The sequence below is a fragment of the Oncorhynchus mykiss genome, chromosome 27, assembly GCF_013265735.2.
Source record: "Oncorhynchus mykiss isolate Arlee chromosome 27, USDA_OmykA_1.1, whole genome shotgun sequence".
NCBI lineage: Eukaryota > Metazoa > Chordata > Actinopteri > Salmoniformes > Salmonidae > Oncorhynchus > Oncorhynchus mykiss.
In genome coordinates this window covers 24,418,339-24,440,235 of record NC_048591.1, presented here as the reverse complement: position 1 = coordinate 24,440,235, position 21,897 = coordinate 24,418,339, and the positions used below count along the sequence as shown (strand labels likewise).

Sequence of the window (21,897 nt, the reverse complement as noted above, 5' to 3'; positions counted from 1 at the left end):
GGGCTACTGAAGCTCTGCTACCTGTGCTCACTGGCAGACTGAGCTGTCCATTGTGTGTCTGCTCTTTCAATATCAGGCTTGTTTGTAACTTTAAACTTGTTGTTTTAGTTTGTCATGCTGAGCAGAGTTCATCTGTGTTTTTATTCAGAAACCTGCAGAACCTGCTGATCCTGACAGCCATCAAGGCGGACCGTACCCGTGTGATGGAGTACATCAACCGCCTAGACAACTACGATGCCCCCGACATCGCTAACATCGCCATCAGCAACGAGCTCTTCGAGGAGGCCTTCGCCATCTTCAGGAAGTTTGACGTCAACACCTCCGCCGTGCAGGTCAGTGGTTGAGTCTTTTGCTCTGGCAAATGGACCATTGACCAAAATGTTGCTTGTTCAATTCCCGTTGTGGGCAATGCTACTGTTCTGTCTGAATTCTATGGATTAAAAGGTGAACTTGACAAAAGTCATTTCTGTGTGTTTTTAGGTTCTGATTGAGCACATTGGGAACCTGGACCGGGCCTACGAATTTGCTGAGCGCTGCAACGAGCCTCCAGTGTGGAGCCAGCTGGCCAAGGCTCAGCTGCAGAAGGGTCTGGTGAAGGAGGCCATCGACTCCTACATCAAGGCTGATGACCCCTCTGCCTACATGGAGGTGGGCCAGGCTGCAGCCCAGAGTGGTAAGAGACAAAGAAAATTATCCACGTATTGTCCAGCATACAACCAACATTAGGGTTTTTCAATGTAGGCTTGCTATTGGAGGGGAAGGTATTCACCTGCATCCAATTTGGGGGGAAAGTAGTCTGGGTATCAGTCTCTAACATTCCACTCCTTGTGTCATATGCTAAAGAGACGGGACTTCCTGTAATCTCAAAGTTGCAGAATCCAGGCTAGGGGAAAAGGGTTTAGTGAAGTAAATATAAATGTTCCTCTACTATCCTCAGGTAACTGGGAGGACCTGGTGAAGTTCCTTCAGATGGCCCGTAAGAAGTCCCGTGAGTCCTACGTGGAGACAGAGCTCATCTTCGCCCTGGCCAAGACCAACCGCCTGGCTGAACTGGAGGAGTTCATCAATGGACCCAACAACGCCCACATCCAACAGGTACACACTGAACACAAAATACACATACTGGCGCATACACACACCGGCATACCCCCACACACGTTTACCTGACACATCCTTCTCCATCACTGCTGACCAGTATCATACCTTTTTCTTATGAAGTATTTCTCTATTCCAGGTGGGTGACAGGTGTTATGATGAGAGGATGTATGATGCGGCCAAGCTGCTCTACAACAACGTGTCCAACTTCGGGCGGCTAGCGTCCACCTTGGTCCACCTGGGAGAGTACCAGGCCGCCGTGGATGGAGCCCGCAAAGCCAACAGCACCCGCACCTGGAAAGAGGTGTGCTTTGCCTGTGTGGATGGAAATGAGTTCCGCCTGGCACAGATGTGTGGCCTGCATATTGTTGTCCATGCTGATGAACTGGAGGAGCTCATCAACTACTACCAGGTAAGGCCCATTTGGTTCAGTTACTACCAATATTCTCTCTCATAGCAATTGCCTTATCCTGGCCAGAGTTAAAGAAAATAATTTACCAAATCATGCCATAGCATGTGATAAATGTGTTTTTAATGGTCCTGTGTTAATTGAAGATCCATGGTTGTGTTTGTCTCTAGGACCGTGCTTACTTTGAGGAGCTGATCACCATGCTGGAGGCAGCCCTGGGTCTGGAGCGGGCTCACATGGGCATGTTCACCGAGCTGGCCATCCTCTACTCCAAGTTCAAACCCCAGAAGATGAGGGAGCACCTGGAGCTCTTCTGGTCCAGAGTCAACATTCCAAAGGTAAGAGAGAGGAAGAACGCTACGAGATAGATGTCTATATGCAAGCGGATTGAAATGATCTGCAAAGTCTTTATATTTTGATATTTGTTCATATGTTATTTGAATGCAGCAATGTGTGTGATTTAGTGATTCATATCTTTGTGTGCTGTTTTTGGGGTGGGTGACGATAATGTTAATGTGTGTCTTCAGGTCCTGAGGGCTGCAGAGCAGGCCCACCTGTGGGCGGAGCTGGTCTTCCTCTATGACAAGTATGAGGAGTTTGACAACGCCATCCTCACCATGATGAGCCACCCCTCAGATGCCTGGAAGGAGGGACAGTTCAAAGACATTGTCACCAAGGTAACTGACTGACTGCAACAACACACAAGCTCAGCATGTCATGTTTTAGATTTGCAAACATTTTGTATTGGTTGTTGTCATGATCTATTCCTTGGTCATTGTATGAGGCCAAGTATTTGTCACTGACTAGAAATCCACATCCTGCAGCTGAATGTATGAGGCTTGTGATTCCAGGTGGCCAATGTGGAGTTATACTACAAGGCTATCCAGTTCTACCTGGAGTTCAAACCATTGTTACTGAACGACCTGCTCATAGTGCTGTCACCACGACTCGACCACACCCGCGCAGTCAACTTCTTCATGAAGGTACTAGGATGCTACTCTGTCCATACTTGATAGCTTCTTGTATGGCAATCCTTGGTATTCAGAACGACCTGCTTGACTGTTCACTGACTGGACTTTTCTCTGTCCACCTCCAGACCAAGCAGCTGTCACTGGTCAAGCCGTATCTGCGGTCAGTGCAGAACCACAACAACAAGGGTGTCAATGAAGCACTTAACAACCTCTTCATCACAGAGGAAGACTATGCGGTACTAACATCTTTTAACATAAGCTTAGTTTTTCATACTTTGGCGAGAAGAATCTGTGAAAACACTGAAATTACCATTGTGAAAAGAGAAAGTTCCTTTGTTGAAAAAAAAGTCTGCATTCATTTTCTGTCATGCAGAAATTACTTTCTCTCTTATTGTTACTCCTCTGTCCTGTCCAGGCCCTGCGTGCCTCCATTGATGCCTACGACAACTTTGACAACATCACCCTTGCCCAGGGCCTGGAGAAGCATGAGCTGATTGAGTTCAGGAGGATCGCTGCCTACCTCTTCAAAGGCAACAACCGCTGGAAGCAGAGCGTGGAACTCTGCAAGAAGGACAAACTCTACAAGGTTTGTCCTTAATAACATTGCTTTTTGACGTCACTGTCTGAATTCTTTCCCTGTGTCTCCCTTGTTTTGATGTGTATGTCTGTGGTGTTTTGTGTGTAGGACGCCATGCAGTATGCGTCTGAGTCGAAAGACCTGGAGCTGGCTGAGGAGTTGTTGGCCTGGTTCCTGGAGGAGGACAAGAAGGAGTGCTTTGCCGCCTGCCTCTTCACCTGCTACGACCTGCTGAGGCCTGACGTGGTGCTGGAGACGGCCTGGAGGCACAACATCATGGACTTCTCCATGCCCTATTTCATCCAGGTCATGAGGGAGTACCTCTCCAAGGTGGGTTAGGTTGGCCACGCCTTGGATGGCAGATCACCCCATAGGGTATTTTATACAGAGTGTGGTAAGGGTTTTTTGTGCTTAGGTTATCAGTGTCTACAGTGAAAAGTAGGTTACTATTAACATGGTGAGGCAATTCGTTGTCAGGTGATGTTTTTAATGTACCAATTTACCTTTTTGAGGAGGTCACCTTTTTAGGATCTTGTAAACAACCACAACTTCAGCCGATCACATCCTCATCCTGTTCCGTTTCTCTCAGTCATGTTACCGGTAATCATGTCTTCCGTTTTGATTTGGGTTTTCATCTCTGCTACTTTTCCATACAAATGTTAACGTCAGGAGATTCATACTGCTTAGTATTCTTCCATGCCACATATATTTGTCATATGGCAAGAAATAACAGATATCACTTCTTGTGGTAGAACATAATGGTAGTATCGGCTATAGTCTGCTGGGATCCAGGACAAACAGGAAGAAATAGACTGCTATGTAGACCAATTGTACATAATTATGCATGTTGTATGATGATTAGTGTAATGATATTTTAAAAACAGGTCTGCTGATATAAAATATCTAACTTGAAAGTACCACATTTGTATCAAAAGTGGCTTATTTCCATCTCTCACTGAGTTTTTTTTTCTTTTCTTTTTTTTTCTCTGTGATTCCACGTTTGTTTGTTCTCTCTGTTGGGAGAGAGTTGGTTTTGTTTTTCTTCTTAAGTTGCCTCTCTGAATTCCCTTTCAGGTTGATGCGATTAAGGAAAAGGTGAAAGTCCAGTCCATTTCCAGTCATTCTTTTTGACCCTCTGTAGTCTGTAGTTTGGAGGAGTAAAACTAGAGGAAACTGCATGAGTCTGTCCCCTCCCCATGTCACTGCTGCTTCTGACTCCACACCTTGACTAGACCCAGAATGGTCTGGAGTGGGGCTCTCCCACCCTGCCTCTGGGGAGCTGCTGGGCATGCTGGGGTTTGGGATGGCTCTATTAGCTATTGCTCTTTGTTCCAGGGTTGAATCAGTGACTGACCAATCAGGATTCAGGAACTCATTCACCCCAGCAACACCCAAACAGAGGGATGTTTAGTTCCGTTCCATTGAGGCTGCCCACATAAACCAGCAAACTCAGTAACTGTCCAGGAGCAGGAAAGGAGAGCTCTACTCTGGATAACCTACTGTAGTCAGACAATACTCTCCCTTAGACCTGTAGATACTAATGAAAAACGACCACTGTCTGTAATATCACTGGTCTGCTGTTGGCTTGAGGCTGTGATAATCTCTACCACTTGCCATTTAGTGGTCAACCTTGGTAGAGTACTGGGGTTTGATTTGTACTGAAATGAATGCTGAAACAGCCCTGGGACCACATTGAATGTGGTTTGACCAGAGCTTAGGGCCAACATTGTTCAATTTTGTCCTTTATAGTGAAGTAATGTAGCCTCATATTTGGGCTATGCACAGCTGGAGACAGCTGCAAAGTGGGAGAATAGAACACATTGTGTATGGAAATTTTGATCATTCTTTCAGAGTACCCTTTTATGTAACGGTTTACGGAATTAACTCTCAAAGTAAAAAATGCCTAGTTTTAGATGTCACAATTTGTCGAGGATATTTACATGTATGGAGATGTTTTTTGCATTTTATTATAATTGTGTTCCTTTTATTTGTTATATTAGTTGTACTGTAGTGTCTTTGCTACTCCAGAACTGTAAAGTGTGGTCTGTTCAATGACAAGTGGGGTACTGTGTGTACATAGTGTGTAGAACGTGTGTAACATACCTCCATTGTATTCAGGGCAAGCATGCGTTTCCCCCGCCCATAGCATTAGCAGCATTTTTGGACAGGCTTGGAGACATTGTTGTTGGCTGTGCCTGCTTCTGGACGCCTTGACTGGCCGTACAAACCATCCCTCCATCCTCTCACTCCCTCCACTGTGGCTCTCTGCCTTTCTCATGCACTCTTCTAAACAGAGAAGTGACCTAACTGCTGCTTCAGCATGTCTCTTTCCCCTTCAATGAACCTACAGCCTGTTTACCTGCATCTTAAAACAATGTACTGACTGTTTTGGCAAGTATGTAGAGAACTGAACCCTACGTTGTGATCTGACAGGAGAGAAGTATATTCATAGATGACTTATGGTTTTGTTGAAGTGATCTTGTGAATTTTCAGGATGCATAGGTTGTGTATCTCTCTCATATTCAAGATGCTGCTTGCTTGAACCTGTGAATTGTCAGTCTTGCCTTTTCTTTTACAATTCCTGCTCTAAGCTGCTTAACTAATCAAGCAGACCAACATGATAAAGATTTCCCTTATTTGCTTCTTACTGATCATTTTAGTATAAATCTAATCTTTCCATTTAGAACTTTTTATTATTAGAGGTTTCCAGTTGATTCATTGAATCTGTTTGTTCAACTTCATGGTAGGGAAAGTTTCTTGTTGGCGTTAGCATTGTGATAGTGCTTGTAATCCCTGGTAGTTATTTTTCTGTGACGTTGGCCCATATTAGAGCTGTTGAAATGGGTTTGGTTCTCTACATACTGTCCAAACACATGGAAATAGATGCATCTGGTGGCTGGATGGTGGGACCATCTTTATTTATTTGTATTTACAGTGCCTTCGGAAAGTATTCAGACCCCTTGACATTTTCCACATTTTGTTAGGATTCAGCCTTATCCTAAAATGTATTAAATAGCTTCCCCCCCATTAATCTATACACAATAGCCGATAATAACAAAGCAAATAACAGGATTTCTTTTACATTTTTGTTAATTTATTTTCATTTGTTTAATCCATTTTAGAATAAAGTTGTAACGTAACAACGTGGAAAAAGTCTAGGGGTCTGAATACTTTCCTAAGGCACTGTGTGTATGTATACAGTACCAGTCAAAAGTTTGTACACAGCTACTCATTCAAGGGGTTTTCTTTATTTCTACTATTTTCTACTTTGTATAATAGTAGTGAAGACATCAACTATGAAATAACACACATGGAATTTTGTAGTAACCAAAAAAGTGTTTTAAACAAATCTAAATATATTTGAGATTCTTCAAAGATTCCACCCTTTTGCCTTGATGGCAGCTTAGCGTTCTCTCAGCTTTTGCTTCATGAGGTAGTCACCTGGAATGCATTTCAATTAAGAGATGTGCCTTGTTAAAATTGTATTTGTGCAATTTCTTTCCTTCTTAATGCGTTATAGCCAATCGGTTGTGTTGTGACATGGTGGTGGGTGGGGGGGGGGGGGGGGTATAGCCTTATTTGAAAAAAGACCAAGTCCATATTATGGCAAGAACAGCTCAAATAAGCAAAGAAAAATGACAGTCCATCACTACTTTAAGACCCGAAGATCAGTCAACCTGGAAGATTTCTAGAACTTTGAAGTTTCTTCAAGTGCAGTCGCAAAAATCATTAAGCGCTATGCTGAAACTGCCTCTCACGAGGGCTGCCACAGGAATGGAAGACCCAGCGTTACCTCTGCTGGAGAGGATAAGTTATTTAGAGTTACCTGCACCTCAGATTGCAGCCCAAGTAAATGCTTCACAGTTCAAGAAACAGACCCATCTCAACATCAACTGTTCAGAGGAAATCAAGCCTTCATGGTCAAATTGCTGCAAAGAAACCCCTACTAAAAGACACCAGTAAGAAGACTTGCTTGGGCCAAGAAACACGAGCAATGGACATTAGACCGGTGAAAATCTGTCCTTTTGGTCTGGAATCCAAATTTGAGATTTTTGGTTCCAACTGCCGTCTTTGAGACGCAGAGTAGGTGAACGGATCTCCACATGTGTGGGTCCCACTGTGAAGCATGGAGGAGGAGGTGTGATGGTGCTTTGCCGTCTGTGATTTATTTAGAATTCAAGGTACTCTTAACCAGCATGGCTACCACAGCATTCTGCAGTGATACACCATCCCATCTGGTTTGCGCTTAGCAGATTATCATTTGTTTTTCAACAGGACAATGACCCAAAACACACCTCCAGGCTGTGGTAAGGGCTATTTGACCAAGGAGAGTGATGGTGCTGCATTAGATGGCCTGGCATCCACAATCACCTGACCTCAACCCAATTGACATGGTTTGGGATGAGTTGGACTGCAGAGTGAAGGAAAAGCAGCCAACAAGTGCTCAGCATATGTGGGAACTCCTTGAAGACTGTTGATTAAGCATTCCAGGTGAAGCTGGGTGAGAGAATGCCAAGAGTGTGCAAAGCCGTCATCAAGGCAAAGGGTGGCTACTTTGAAGAATATAAAATATATTTAGATTTAACACTTGTTTTGGTTACTACATGATATGTGTGTTATTTCATAGATTTGATTTCTTCACTATTATTCTACAATATAGTAAAAATAAAGAAAAACCTTTAAATGAATAGGCATCAACTTTTGACTGGTACTGTATGTATTAGTGTTCTGTTTAGGCTTAGCTGTGTGTATCTAATCTGAAATTAGACTCCTTTACAACCCTAATGCTGGGCTGTCGTGGTCAAGCTTGGTAGCTAGTATCGCCAGTAGCCACTAGTAACAGTGCCTGACTAAAAAACCCTCCCACACACCGTAGCATGGCCTGCCTCTTGCGGCCTGTTTAAAAAAAAAACTTGACTTTATTCATCTCTGCCTGTCAGGAATGGTCCCATCGGCCAGCCAGTGAAATAACCCAGAGGTCAGTTATATTGGCATCTCATTAGAGCTCCCATTGCTGGTTGTGTCTGTGGTTAACATGCTCACCTCTCTCCCTGCCTCTCAGGTCGACAAGCTTGACGCCTCCGAGTCCCTGAGGAAACAGGAGGAGCAGAACACAGAGTCCCAGCCCATTGTTTATGGTACGGTGGCCTGACCTCTACATAACCCTGCCGCTCTATTGGTTGAATATGTTAAAGGGGGTCTATAATGCTTTGAATTTGTAGCACCTGGGCAGTGTTAACCCTTTGGAGTTTGTTTGTATATTAGTAGTCTTGTCACGAAGCTCATGCTAGTGTCCTGTGTTTGTGTTGCAGGCACGCCCCAGCTCATGCTCACTTCAGGCCCTGGTCAGGCTGTGCCCCCCCAGCCTGGCTATGGAGGCTACGGCTACCCAGCAGCACCCACCGGCTACGGCCAACCTCCCCAGCCTGGCTTTGGCTATGGCATGTGAACGCCCACCACACCTGACCCCTTAGTCACCTGTTTGTCTCTCCTTGTGTTCCTCACCAGCTTACCATGCTCACAATAGGGGATACAAACAACAAGAACCTGCGCTCTTTTAAATTATTTGTATTATGTTCTCCTTTAAACTGCAATGGACTTTTATTTGTATTGTTTTGAACAGAAATTTGACCTTTTTTCTTCACATTCCATATTTGACTACTTAACACTTACTAGAATGATGTTTTTTTTTATGGGGTTATATGTAAGTGGACTTGAGAAAGAAGCAATTAACTTTTTTTGAAGTAGTTGGAGAAGCATCTAATTTGCACTCTCGTGAGAAGAAACTAATATAGAAACTCTTAATTTTGATGTACTGAACGTGTGAACAGCTTACATTGTCTATTCGTCTGTCTGTATAATGCATTTCATTATTGTATATTCTGAAAAAAGGTTACATATAATATTTGAACATATATTGCCACTTCAATACTAAGTAACAATAGTATATTCTGCACAGGCGTGTAGCTTTGAGTTTGAAATGCGTACGGACGTATGTGTCTGAGTGTGTGTGTGATCTAAATAAGAATTTTAACCCCCCTTGTTCTATACTGGCTCTCCAGTCAACCCCAATAGATGTTAGTCCTCCTTTGTTGGCTCCATGTGTTTAATCTAGGTGACCTTCTGTTGTGCTGTGTACAGTGCTTGTGTGAGACTGTGTATGTGCAGGGGGATCGAAGGCTGACTCTTCAGACCTGTACGTTTGTATTTAGTCACCACCCTCCTTGTGCTGAGGTCTGTGTATGCCAGGTGTTGTGGTGTTCTAGGTCACCATATTTTTGTGTGTACAGAAGGATCGTTTAAAAAAAAAAAAAAAAAGTGGAGATCTTGCTCGTCGTCCTCGACAGCCCTGTCCCGTTTGGTTCGGTCAGTGCGATTGGCTCTGAGAACAAATGGAGGACTTGGAGGACAGGGCCGTTCTCCTTTGGTGTCCTAATGTCAACTTGTTTAGATCAGTAACACTCCTTCCTGTAGGTTATGTATTTCAATGGTTATTATGAAGAATTAGTTCAGTACTACAGCATACAGTTCTTTGTCAAGAATGGTCTGAAATAAAAGCCTGTATTTACCTTGATGTATTCCCAAAGTGCTTTGAGCTGTGTGTGTGTAAAGTATCATCCTAATCTCTGAACATTCCTTTATAATATTAACAATAAAACATTTTCATAAAAACCATGCTGGAAGAGAAATATAAAAGACTAAAGTCTATCCTGTAGATAAAATCTTGGTCCCTGTATGACGAAGTTGTTAGGCACAGTCAAATTATTTTATCCTACAAAGAAAACATGCCATAACAGAATTGACGTTTTCACATAATCACAGTCTATATAAGCAATCCATTAATATTTTTCCTTCAATCAGTTACAGTAAGTAGTTCATGTGCACTGCTTAATCAAGGTCATGCCTACAGTAAACTATGAACCTTTATTATGTAATGTATACGGTCCTCTTTATTCAGAAATTACATGATAAATAATGAATGTACTACATTAGATTTCTATCCTGTACCAATTCATTTTCTTCTTTCTACCCTGTCAAAGTGATGGGGGTGCCAATTTATCTCCATTGTTGAAGTCTTTCATTAGTATCAGGGTTTGTGTTCTAGTGAGCCAGAGCAGGAAGAGCATGGACCCTTCTCTCCACTTTATTGCAATACTTCTCTGGAAGTCCAGCAGCCCTACAAGTAAAATTAACAAACAATTTCAAAACTAAACCTGACCATCCTGACTATCCTCTGTTCCTCTCAATTATACGTACCACCTTGTTGCTGTATATAGTTAGTCCCCTCCCAGTCCCAGTAAATGGATAGTCCCTACCCAGTCCCTATACAGTAGGGCAAAAAAGTATTTAGTCAGCCACCAATTGTGCAAATTCTCCCACTTAAAAAGATGAGAGAGGCCTGTAATTTTCATCATAGGTACACTTCAACTATGACAGACAAAATGAGAATTTTTTTTCCAGAAAATCACGTAGGATTTTTTATGAATTTATTTGCAAATTATGGTGGAAAATAAGTATTTGGTCACCTACAAGCAAGCAAGATTTCTGGCTCTCACAGACCTGTAACTTCTTTAAGAGGCTCCTCTGTCCTCCACTCGTTGCCTGTATTAATGGCACCTGTTTGAACTTGTTATCAGTATAAAAGACACCTCCTCAAACAGTCACACTCCAAACTCCACTATGGCCAAGACCAAAGAGCTGTCAAAAGGACACCAGAAACAAAATTGTAGACCTGCACCAGGCTGGGAAGACTGAATCTGCAATAGGTAAGCAGCTTGGTTTGAAGAAATCAACTGTGGGAGCAATTATTAGGAAATGGAAGACATACAAGACCACTGATAATCTCCCTCAATCTGGGGTTTCACGCAAGATCTCACCCCGTGGGGTCAAAATGATCACAAGAACGGTGAGCAAAAATCCCAGAACCACACGGGGGGACCTAGTGAATGACCTGCAGAGAGCTGGGACCAAAGTAACAAAGCCTACCATCAGTAACACACTACGCCGCCAGGGACTCAAATCCTGCAGTGCCAGACGTGTCCCCCTGCTTAAGCCAGTACATGTCCAGGCCCGTCTGAAGTTTGCTAGAGAGCATTTGGATGATCCAGAAGAAGATTGGGAGAATGTCATATGGTCAGATGAAACCAAAATAAAACGTTTTGGTAAAAACTCAACTCGTTGTGTTTGGAGGACAAAGAATGCTGAGTTGCATCCAAAGAACACCATACCTACTGTGAAGCATGGGGGTGGAAACATCATGCTTTGGGGCTGTTTTTCTGCAAAGGGACCAGAACGACTGATCCGTGTAAAGGAAAGAATGAATGGGGCCATGTATTGTGAGATTTTGAGTGAAAACCTCCTTCCATCAGCAAGGGCATTGAAGATGAAACGTGGCTGGGTCTTTCAGCATGACAATGATCCCAAACACACCACCCGGGCAACGAAAGAGTGGCTTCGTAAGAAGCATTTCAAGGTCCTGGAGTGGCCTAGCCAGTCTCCAGATCTCAACACCATAGAATATCTTTGGAGGGAGTTGAAAGTCCGTGTTGCCCAGCAACAGCCCCAAAACATCTAGAGGAGATCTGCATGGAGGAATGGGCCAAAATACCAGCAACAGTGTGTGAAAACCTTGTGAAGACTTACAGAAAACATTTGACCTCTGTCATTGCCAACAAAGGGTATATAACAAAGTATTGAGATAAACTTTTGTTATTGACCAAATACTTATTTTCCACCATAATTTGCAAATAAATTCATAAAAAATCCTACAATGTGATTTTCTGGAGAAAAAAAAATCTAATTTTGTCTGTCATAGTTGAAGTGTACCTATGATGAAAATTACAGGCCTCTCTCATCTTTTTAAATGGGAGAACTCGCACAATTGGTGGCTGACTAAATACTTTTTTGCCCCACTGTATGTAGTTAGCCCCACCCAGTCCCTGTACATAGCTAGTCCCCACCCAGTCCCTGTACAGTTAGTCCCTACCCAGTCCCTATACATAGTTAGCCCCCACCCAGTCTCTGTACTTACTTGAGCTCCCTGAGCTTCTTCTCCTTGATCTCGTCGATGCGGCAATGCCGGGCCTCCTCATCCAGCCGGTCTCCCTCTTTGTAGACCTCCCTGTTCAGGGATCGATATGACAACAGCCAGTGAAAGTGCAGGGCGCCAAATTCAAAACAACAGAAATCTCATAATTAAAATTCCTCAAACATACAAGTATTTTATACCATTTAAAAGGTCATCTTGTTGTTAATCCCACCACAGTGTCCGATTTCAAATAGGCTTTACAGCGAAAGCACCACAAAATATTATGTTTGGTCAGTGCCTATTCACAGAAAAACACAGCCATTTTTCCAGCCAAAGAGTGGAGTCACAAAAAGCACAAATAGAGATAAAATGAATCACTAACCTTTGATGATCTTCATCAGATGACACTCATAGGACTTCATGTTATACACGTATGTTTTGTTTGATAAAGTTCATATTTATAAAAAAAATCTCAGTATACATTGAGCACTTTATGTTCAGTAGTTCCAAAAACATCCGGTGATTTTGCAGAGAGCCACATCAATTTACAGAAATACTCATCATAAATGTTGATGAAAATACAAGTGTTATACATGGAATTAAAGATATACTTCTCCCTAATGCAACCGCTGTGTCAGATTTCAAAAAAGCTTTACGGAAAAAGCAAACCATGCTATAATCTGAGAACGGCGCTCAGAGAACAAATACACATATCCGCCATGTTGGAGTCAACAGAAGTCAGAAATAACATTATAAATATTCACTTAACTTTGATGATCTTCATCAGAATGCACTCCCAGGAATCTCAGTTCCACAACAAATGTTTGATTTGTTCGATAATGTCCATCATTCATGTCCAAATAGCTACTTTTTTTAGCGCCTTTGGTAAACAAATCAAAACTCACGAAGCGCGTTCACTAGTTGCAGACTAAATGTAAAAAAGTTCCGTTACAGACTGTAGAAATTTGTCAAACGATGTATGGAATCAATCTTTAGGATGTTTTTAACAAAAATATTCAATAATATTCCAACCAGGGAATTCCTTTGTCTTCAGAAAAGGAAAGGAACGGGAGATACCGCTCATGTGAAATGCGCGTGACCAGCGCGTGACTGCTGGCAGACCTCTGACTCATTCCCCTCTCATTCAGCCCCCCTTCATAGTGGAAGCCTCAAACAAGTTTCTAAAGACAGTTGACATCTCGTGGAAGCTTTATGAAGTGCAAGATGACCAATATCCCACTGTAACTTCAATAGGGGCTGAGTTGAAAATCGACCAACCTCAGATCCTGGTTGGATTTTTTTCTCAGGTTTTTGCCTGCCATATGTTCTGTTATACTCACAGACATCGTTCAAACAGTTTTAGGAACTTCAAAGTGTTTTCTATCCAAATATACTAATAGTATGCATATATTAGCAACTGGGACTGAGGAGCAGGCAGTTTACTCTGGGCACCTTATTCATCCAAGCTACTCAATACTGCCTCCCAGCCATAAGACGTTTTTAACACAGGCAGTCCAACTCTGATCTTTTACTCAATTGTTGGCAAAAGAGCTGATCTGATTGGCCAAAAAAACAATTTGTGGAAAAAGATCAGACTTAGGCTGCATGTATAAACGCAGTCTAAGACAACTATTTTGCCCTTCTGCTTTCTGACCCAAAAACAAGAAGGCCAAATACCTATAATGAAGACGTTCATAATACTCTTTCTTGCGCTCCTTGGCCAGCAGCCTGTCCTCGTTGATACAGAGGATCTCCTGCTGCAGACGCTGCTGCTCCTCCTTCTTCCTCACCAGAGCCTGGGAGACACACACACCACACCCTTCTGTTGTTTATTATTCATTATGCCTACAGTAACTGCATTACGATTCATTCATTAATGATATTCATGAGTTGCAAGAGCACAAACAGATCTTGGACCAGGCTAATTAATGAGGAATTTCTAACAAATTCAAAGTGGAAATACATAAGCCTGGCTATAAGAATGGTGTACTGTACAAAGAGACTTGTCTCTAGCTAATAATACTTCCAGCTCCTCCATCTGCATCCTCTCCAGGTTCTCCAGCATCTGCTGGCCTTCGTGCTCCTTCATCTCATTCTGCAACATCCTGTCCTCCAGACGCTCTTCAATCTGATTTATAATCAGCCGATTTCCCCTATAGACACAAACAGGGAAGAAGTTCTTGAAATTTTCCGTGTTGACTGACCTTCATGTCTTAAAGTGATGATTGACTTTGCTTATTTAAGCTGATCTTGCCATAAAATGGACTTGGTCTTTTATCAAATAGTGCTCTCTTCTGTATACCACCCCCACCTTGTCACAACACAACTGGTTGGCTATAACGCATTAAGAAGGAAATAAATTCCACAAATGTACTTTTAACAAAGCACACCTGTTAATTGAAATGCATTCCAGGTGACTACCTCATGAAGCTGGTTGAGAGAATGCCAAGAGTGTGCAAAGCTGCCATCAAGGCAAATGGTGGCTATTTGAAGAATCTCAAATACAAAATGTATTTTGATTTGTTTAACACTTTTTTGGTTACTACATGATTCCATATGTGTTATTTCATAGTTTTGATGTCTTCACTTTTATTGTACAATGTAGAAAATAGTAAAAAAAATAAAGAAAAACCCTTGAATGAGTAGGTGTTCTAAAACTTTTGACGGGTAGTGTATGTTAGGTCATGCAAGATTGTGGGCCTCTCTGATTCCACTTACCATGATGATCTTCAAAAATCGTCCACTCTCATCAACTGAAAGAAATAACAGCTATAATATTGACAGGAATGTAACCATTATAATAACACAACGATTATCCAATGTTGTGAAGCACCTAGTTAGCTATTTTTCGGTCTTTATTATGGGTTAAGTGCTTGGCATGTCCCTAAAAATTAGAGATGTTTTGTTGTTGAGTATCCATGGAAACCCCCATCTTCAACAGGGGAAGAGTACGTGGCCTCTGTGTCCTTTTTGGCACAAGCCATATTAATCATCTCTTGTCTTGGATACTTTGTATCAAGGTGAATCAGATGTGCTGTGTGAAATAATATTTGCCATCAGTACATGCATGCATGCAGCATGTGCGATATTATATACAGTATGTGCAATGCATGTTGCTGTATGGTGGAGGTGGTGCAATCACACTTTGTGCTCACTAAGTGGCGCTAAAGTACCTCATCTCTGCAAATTAGACTACCCAACAACTATGTAACACACCGTTGTTATGACAAAACATAGTTCATTGCATTTTCGATAGAAGGTGTATGTGGTGGCGTGGTCATTGACTCAAATATCGGGTTTGGTGTACAGAGATTGAAAGAAATAGCCCACTGGGCACAGACGTCAGTCAATTCAACGTATATTCCACATTGGTTCAACGTAACAACGTTGATCCAACCAATGTGTGCCCAGTGGGCGGCAGTTTATGTTAACAGGAAACGTGGACTCACGATAGAGGTAAACAGCAGAAAACAAATTGCATGAAATTCAGGGAAAATTATAATGTATTGTACATTGCCTTCAGAAAGTATTCACACCCCTTGACTTTTTCCACATTTTGTTGTGTTACAGCCTGAATTTAAAATATATTCAATTTTGATTTTGTGTCACTGGCAGACACAAAATACCCCATAAAGTCAAAGTGGAGTTGTTAAGACATTTTTACAATTTATTTTTAAAAAATTAAAAAATCTTAAATGTCTTGATTGAATAAGTATTCAACCCCTTTGTTTTTGCAAGCCTAAATAAATTCACCCCAGGAGCAAAACAATGTCACATAATAAGTTGCATGGACTCACTCTGTGTGCAATAATAACATAATCATATCTGTACCCCACGCTTGCATTTACGTGCAAGGTCCCTCAGTCGAACAGTGAATTTCAAACACAGATTAAACCACAAAGACCAGAGAGGTTTTCTCAAAAAAATGATGAAGAAAAAAAACAGACATTGAATATCCCTTTGAGCATGGTGAAGTTATTAAATTACACTTTGGATACAGGCGTCCTTCCTAACTCAGTTGCTGGAGAGGAAGGAACCCGCTCAGCGATTTCACCATGAGGCTAAAGGTGACTTTAAAATAGTTACAGAGTTTAATGGCTGTAATAGGAGAAAACTGAGGATGAATCAACAACATTATAGTTACTCCACAATACTAACCTAAATGACAAAGTGAAAATAAGGAAGCTTGTACAGAATACAAATATTCCAAAACATGCATCCTGTTTGCGACTGCAAAAAATGTGGCAAAGAAATTCTTTATGTCCTGAATACAAAGTGTTATGTTTGGGGCAAATCCAACACAACATGTCACTGAGTACCACTCTTCATATTTTCAAGCATGGTGGTGGCTGCATCATGTTATGGATATGCTTGTCATTGGCTAGGTCTAGGGAGTTTGTTGTTGTTGATAAAATGGAATAGAGCTAAGCACATGCAAAATCCTAGAGGAAAACCTGGTTTAGTGTGCTTTCCAACAGACACTGAGAGACAAATTCACTTTTCAGCAGGATAATAACCTAAAACACAAGGCCAAATATACACTGCAGTTGCTTACCAAGATGACATTGAATGTTCTTTAGTGGCCTAGTTAGAGTTGACTTGAATGGGCCTGAAAATCTATGGCAAAACTTTAAAATGGCTGTCTCGCAATGATCAACAACCAACTTGGCAGAGGTTGAAGAATTTTCTAAACAATAATGTGCAAATATTGTGCAATCCAGGTGTGCAAAGCTCTTAGAGACTTACCCAGAAATACTCACAGCTGCTAAACATGATTCCAACATGTATTGACTCAGGGGTTTGAATACTTATGTCGATTAAATATTTCTGTATTTCATATTCAATACATTTGCCAAAATGTTAAAAAAAAAACATGTTTTCACTTTGTCATTATGGGGTATTGTGTGTAGATGGGTGAGAAAAAATATAAATTGAATCCATTTTGAATTCAGGCTGTAACACAACAAAATATGGAATAAGTCAAGGGGTATGAATACTTTCTGAAGGCACGTGTGGTTCCCACCATGAAGCATGGAAGAGGAGGTGTGATGGTGTGAGGGTGCTTTGTTGGTGACACTGTCAGTGATTTATTTAGAATTCAAGGCACACTTAACCAGCATGGCTAACACAGCATTCTGCAGCGATATGCAATCCCATCTGGTTTGCACTTAGTGGGACTATCATTTGTTTTTCAACAGGACTATCATTTGTTTTTCAAACACACCTCCAGGATGTGTAAGGGCTATTTGAGAGTGATGGATGTAGGGATGGAGTGCTCCATCAGATGACTTTGCCTCCTCAATCACCCGACTTCAACCCAAATGAGATGGTTTGGGATGAGTTGGACCATAGAGTAAAGGAAAAGCAGCCAACAAGTGCTCAGCATATGTGGGAACTCCTTCAAGACTGTTGAAAAAGCATTCCAGGTGAAGCTGGTTAAGAGAATGTCAAGAGTGTGCAAAGCTGTCATCAAGGCAAAGGGTGGCTAACATGATTCCATATGTGTTATTTCATAGTTTTGATGTCTTCACTATTATTCTACAATGTAGAAAATAGTAAAAATAAGGAAAAACCCTTGAATGAGTAGGTGTGTCCAAACTTTTGACTGGTACTGTATAAATAAATCAAAAGGTTATTTGTCACGTACGCCGAATACAACAGGTGTAGATCTTACAGTGAAATGCTTACTTACAGGCTCTAACCAACTGTGCAAAAAAGGTATTTGGTGAACAATAGGTAAGTAAAGAAATAAAAACAACAGTAAAAAAAGACAGTGAAAAATAATAGTAGCGAGGCTATATACAGTAGCGAGGCTATATACAGTAGCGAGGCTATATACAGGCACCGGTTAGTTGGGCTGATTGAGGTAATATGTATATGTAGATATGGTTAAAGTGACTATGCATATATGATAAACAGAGAGTAGCAATAGTGTAAAAGAGGGGTTGGTGGGTGGTGGGACACAATGCATATAGCCCGGTTAGCCAATGTGTGAGGGCACCGGTTGGTCGGGCCAATTGAGGTAGTATGTACATGAAAGTATAATTAAAGTGACTATGCATATATGATAAACAGAGAGTAGCAGCAGTGTAAAAGAGGGGTTGGGGGGAGCACACAATGCAAATAGTCCGGGTAGCCATTTGATTACCTGTTCAGGAGTCTTATGGCTTGGGGGTAAAAACTGTTGAGAAGCCTTTTTGTCCTAGACTTGGCACTCTGGTACCGCTTGCCATGCTGTAGTAGAGAGAACAGTCTATGGCTGAGGTGGCTGGGGTCTTTGACATTTTTTAGGGCCTTCCTCTGACACCGCCTGGTGTAGAGGTCCTGGATGGCAGGCAGCTTAGCCACAGTGATGTACTGGGCCGTACGCACTACCCTCTGTAGTGCCTTGTGGTCGGAGGCCGAGCAATTACCGTACCAGGCAATGATGCTCTCGATGTTGCAGCTGTAGAACCTTTTGAGGATCTGAGGACCCATGCCAAATCTTTTTAGTTTCCTGAGGGGGAATAGGCTGTGTCGTGCCCTCCTCACAACTATCTTAGTGTGTTTGGACCATTCTAGTTTGTTGGTGATGTGGACACCAAGGAACTTGAAGCTCTCAACCTGCTCCACTACAGCCCTGTCGATGAGAATGGGGGCGTGCTCGGTCCTCCTTTTCTTGTAGTCCACAATCATCTCCTTAGACTTGGTTACGTTGAGGGATAGGTTGTTATTCTGGCACCATCCGGCCAGGTCTCTGACCTCCTCCCTATAGGCTGTCTCATCGTTGTTGGTGATCAGGCCTACCACTGTTGTGTCGTCAGCAAACTTAATGATGGTGTTGGCGTCATGCCTGGTCATGCAGTCGTGGGTGAACAGGGAGTACAAGAGGGGACTGAGCATGCACCCCTGAGGGGCTCCAGTGTTGAGGATCAGCGTGGCAGATGTGTTGCTACCTACCCTCACCACCTGGGGGCGGCCCGTCAGGAAGTCCAGGATACAGTTGCAGAGGGAGGTGTTTAGTCCCAGGATCCTTAGCTTAGTGATGAGCTTTGAGGATACTATGGTGTTGAACGCTGAGCTGTAGTCAATTAAAAGCATTCTCATGTTGGCATTCCTTTTGTCCAGATGGGAAAAGGCAGTGTGGAGTGCAATAGAGATTGCATCATCTGTATCATATGTCTAATGTACACTGTCCATTTAAAATATATTACAACAGGCAATCATCATCACAAATTGGACACGTAGTTAAAGTGCTGAAACTCAAAAAGTCCACTACTTGGATACTGTACAGTACAAATACAATTCAATTGTGCTGTCCTTTGACTGTTTATGATGATTTGGACCTTTAAATGGCTGTCCAATTGCAAAATGGTACAATGGCATTGGCCATATGATATATTGCAGGTTCATACTTCCTTTTTAGGATATGGAGGGGACCGCGTACTCTCATCATATCAATATCTGGAGAGGTACCAGTGGCCCTGAACACATGGCAAAAGGAATTTTGCAAATTGCATGCACGTAAGCAGTGTTAGAGCATAACCTGTAAACCAATGTTATCCTATGGGAGATTTCTGCTAGCACGTCGTGGAACACCTTCTCTGCCATTCATTATTTTCAATAGAATGCATAGCCCCTCGTTAATCAACCCTTACTTATTGTATGGGTCATAAATAGGGTGAATTCAGAAAAAGTGGAAAACTTTTTTTGCATTTCTGTCATCTGTAGCCTCTTTCGACATCTATCCAACATATTAGCCCAACACATAATAGCTACATTTCGGAAATACTCAAGATATGTCCTAAATCACACAAACAGGGCAAATGTTGATATCATATTCACAGGCGGTATTACACACTCATGTGTGTACACTGAGCCAAAACCCTATTTTCAGTGTGAGTTCAATAAATTGGGACCACAGGTTAGATAAACTGGGACACCATTTTTATAGTCCTAATTGTACCCCAATGATAATTCAAGTCACACTTTGTTGTTATGTTATGATCTTGAAGACTTCAGAAATGTATCATGTGTTGGGCTAATATGTTGGATAGATGTCGAAAGAGGTTAAAGACGCAAATTTAAAAAAAAGAAGACATCACCCTACTATTAGTTCTGTTTGGTGCCATTGTACTCCAGAAAATATCTAAATTAACCAGGATAACAGTACAACAAAAACCAGAGCCCTGCCTACCCTACGTATAGGGTCCCTAATGTAAACTGGATCTCTTTCCTCCATTGGAAAAGCCTATAAGACTGTCCCACTTTAGCTAGCAATGGTCGGTAACGCGGGCAACCAAAAAAAAAACCATTTAAACATAATATTGGCAACTTTATTTATTTTGATGCACCAATACATAGTATCTTTTTAATTAATAGGCTACTTGATGGCCAACAGAGGCAAATGTATCATTCTCCGCATTTAATGTCAGTTTCTTTTAGGACTTTTCCCTATAACTGTAACGATATATATAGGGAAGGTAATCAGGGGAGTGATGACGATGGTGACAATTGTGCGCCATCGCTAGCAGCCTGGTGACCTAGAGGCCGGAGAGGGAGCACACGTGACAATAACAAAGCACGCGAGGGAGTTCCATAACTTCCATTAGGCCACTGTAGTCTACAGTTTAATACAATAAATATGTTGAAATTACTATATCACTGGAGTCATTGCAAATCAATTTGTCCCACTTGTTTAGCCTACCTGGAGCTGACAAACCGATTTAATAAATAGCCTACAACTTCAGTGTATTGTTGTTGTAGCCTTGTCTTATTATGCAATTATTAATGGCCATGTTTTGTTAATTAAATTGGAAGTTATCAAAGCTATATCGCAATTGACGATCAGTTGTTAGAATGTATTAGATTGACGGTTACAGTCAGTCAGATTAGGCTACAGGTAAAAAAAAATATATATACTATGTTGACAAGCATATTATGTTCATATTTTTATTTAACTAGGCAAGTCAGTTAAGAACACATTCTTAATTACAATGACGGCCTAGGAACAGTGGGTTAACTACCTTGTTCAGAGGCAGAACGACAGATTCTTACCTTGTCAGCTTGGGGATTCGAATTAGCAACCTTTCGGTCTAGAAACCTTTTAAATTACGGGGGCGGCAGTAACCGCGTTGGGCCAGTAACCGAAAGGTTGCTAGATCGAATCGCTAGATCGAATATTAAATATAATTAATATTAAATCCAGTGATTGAAATTACGACTCCATCCTCAGTAGCAGATTCCAGCAGATGATTGATTCGTGACTGCCGTTGACAAATACAAATATTCTCCCTATAATAATCTCAAAATGTAGACTAGTTTACCAGCACAGCCTACCCTCACTCTTTCTGCAAGCTGTTAGCTAGAGTGCAGGTGCCAAGACCATTTTGCTATTGAAAATGCAATGGATGTCACGCCCTGGCCATAGAGGCTTTTATTCTCTATTTTGGTTAGGCCAGGGTGTGACTAGGGTGGGCATTCTAGTTTCTTTATTTCTTTGTTTTCTATTTCTTTGTTTTTGGCCGAGTGTGGTTCTCAATCAGAGGCAGCTGTCTATCGTTGTCTCTGTTTGGGAATCATACTTAAGGCAGCCTTTTTACCCACCTGTGTTTTGTGGGTAGTTATTTTCTGTTTAGTGTCTGCACTTGACAGAACTGTTTCGGTTTTTCACTTTGTTATTTTGGTTCGAGTGTTTTTGAGTAATAAAGTATCATGAACACTTACCACGCTGCGTTTTGGTTCATGCCTTCCGACGAGAGACGTTACAATGGAAACACATTAAACTTTATATTTCTATTCGGTACATGAAAACTTAAGCGAAAAGTATATGTTGTGT

The 21,897-nt window shown here is 41.7% G+C and overlaps 2 protein-coding genes across 8 annotated transcripts in view; one reads left to right on the top strand and one right to left on the bottom strand.

Moving 5' to 3' along the window:
• Nucleotides 1–9,626, top strand: part of LOC110507841 (clathrin heavy chain 1) — a 26,358-nt gene extending 16,732 nt beyond the window's left edge. For 2 of the 6 annotated variants that reach the window (XM_021588195.2, XM_021588196.2), the window contains 13 exons: nucleotides 149–332; nucleotides 481–673; nucleotides 938–1,095; nucleotides 1,235–1,507; nucleotides 1,675–1,842; nucleotides 2,032–2,181; nucleotides 2,356–2,487; nucleotides 2,601–2,711; nucleotides 2,891–3,061; nucleotides 3,161–3,382; nucleotides 4,127–4,147; nucleotides 8,115–8,190; nucleotides 8,365–9,626. In XM_021588195.2, coding sequence (XP_021443870.1) covers nucleotides 149–332; nucleotides 481–673; nucleotides 938–1,095; nucleotides 1,235–1,507; nucleotides 1,675–1,842; nucleotides 2,032–2,181; nucleotides 2,356–2,487; nucleotides 2,601–2,711; nucleotides 2,891–3,061; nucleotides 3,161–3,382; nucleotides 4,127–4,147; nucleotides 8,115–8,190; nucleotides 8,365–8,501 — 1,996 coding nt within the window. In that variant the 3' untranslated portion in view covers nucleotides 8,502–9,626. Of the gene's footprint in view, nucleotides 1–148; nucleotides 333–480; nucleotides 674–937; nucleotides 1,096–1,234; nucleotides 1,508–1,674; nucleotides 1,843–2,031; nucleotides 2,182–2,355; nucleotides 2,488–2,600; nucleotides 2,712–2,890; nucleotides 3,062–3,160; nucleotides 3,383–4,126; nucleotides 4,148–7,992; nucleotides 8,031–8,114; nucleotides 8,191–8,364 lie in introns of all 6 variants that reach the window. The other 4 variants (XM_021588197.2, XM_021588198.2, XM_021588199.2 and 1 more) reach the window with 3 other exon arrangements.
• LOC110507844 (cilia- and flagella-associated protein 45) lies at nucleotides 9,296–21,897 on the bottom strand. Of its 2 annotated transcripts, none has more exons than XM_021588204.2 (5): nucleotides 21,786–21,897; nucleotides 14,104–14,233; nucleotides 13,758–13,876; nucleotides 12,084–12,173; nucleotides 9,296–10,229 (listed from the first exon to the last, which is right to left on the bottom strand). In XM_021588204.2, the coding sequence occupies exons 1-5, from the start codon at nucleotides 21,803–21,805 to the stop codon at nucleotides 10,154–10,156; spliced, it is 435 nt and encodes a 144-aa protein (XP_021443879.1). In that variant the 5' UTR covers nucleotides 21,806–21,897; the 3' UTR covers nucleotides 9,296–10,153. The 2 variants fall into 2 exon arrangements, with proteins under 2 accessions (XP_021443879.1, XP_021443880.1); XM_021588205.2 differs by lacking the exon at nucleotides 21,786–21,897 and adding an exon at nucleotides 14,799–14,993.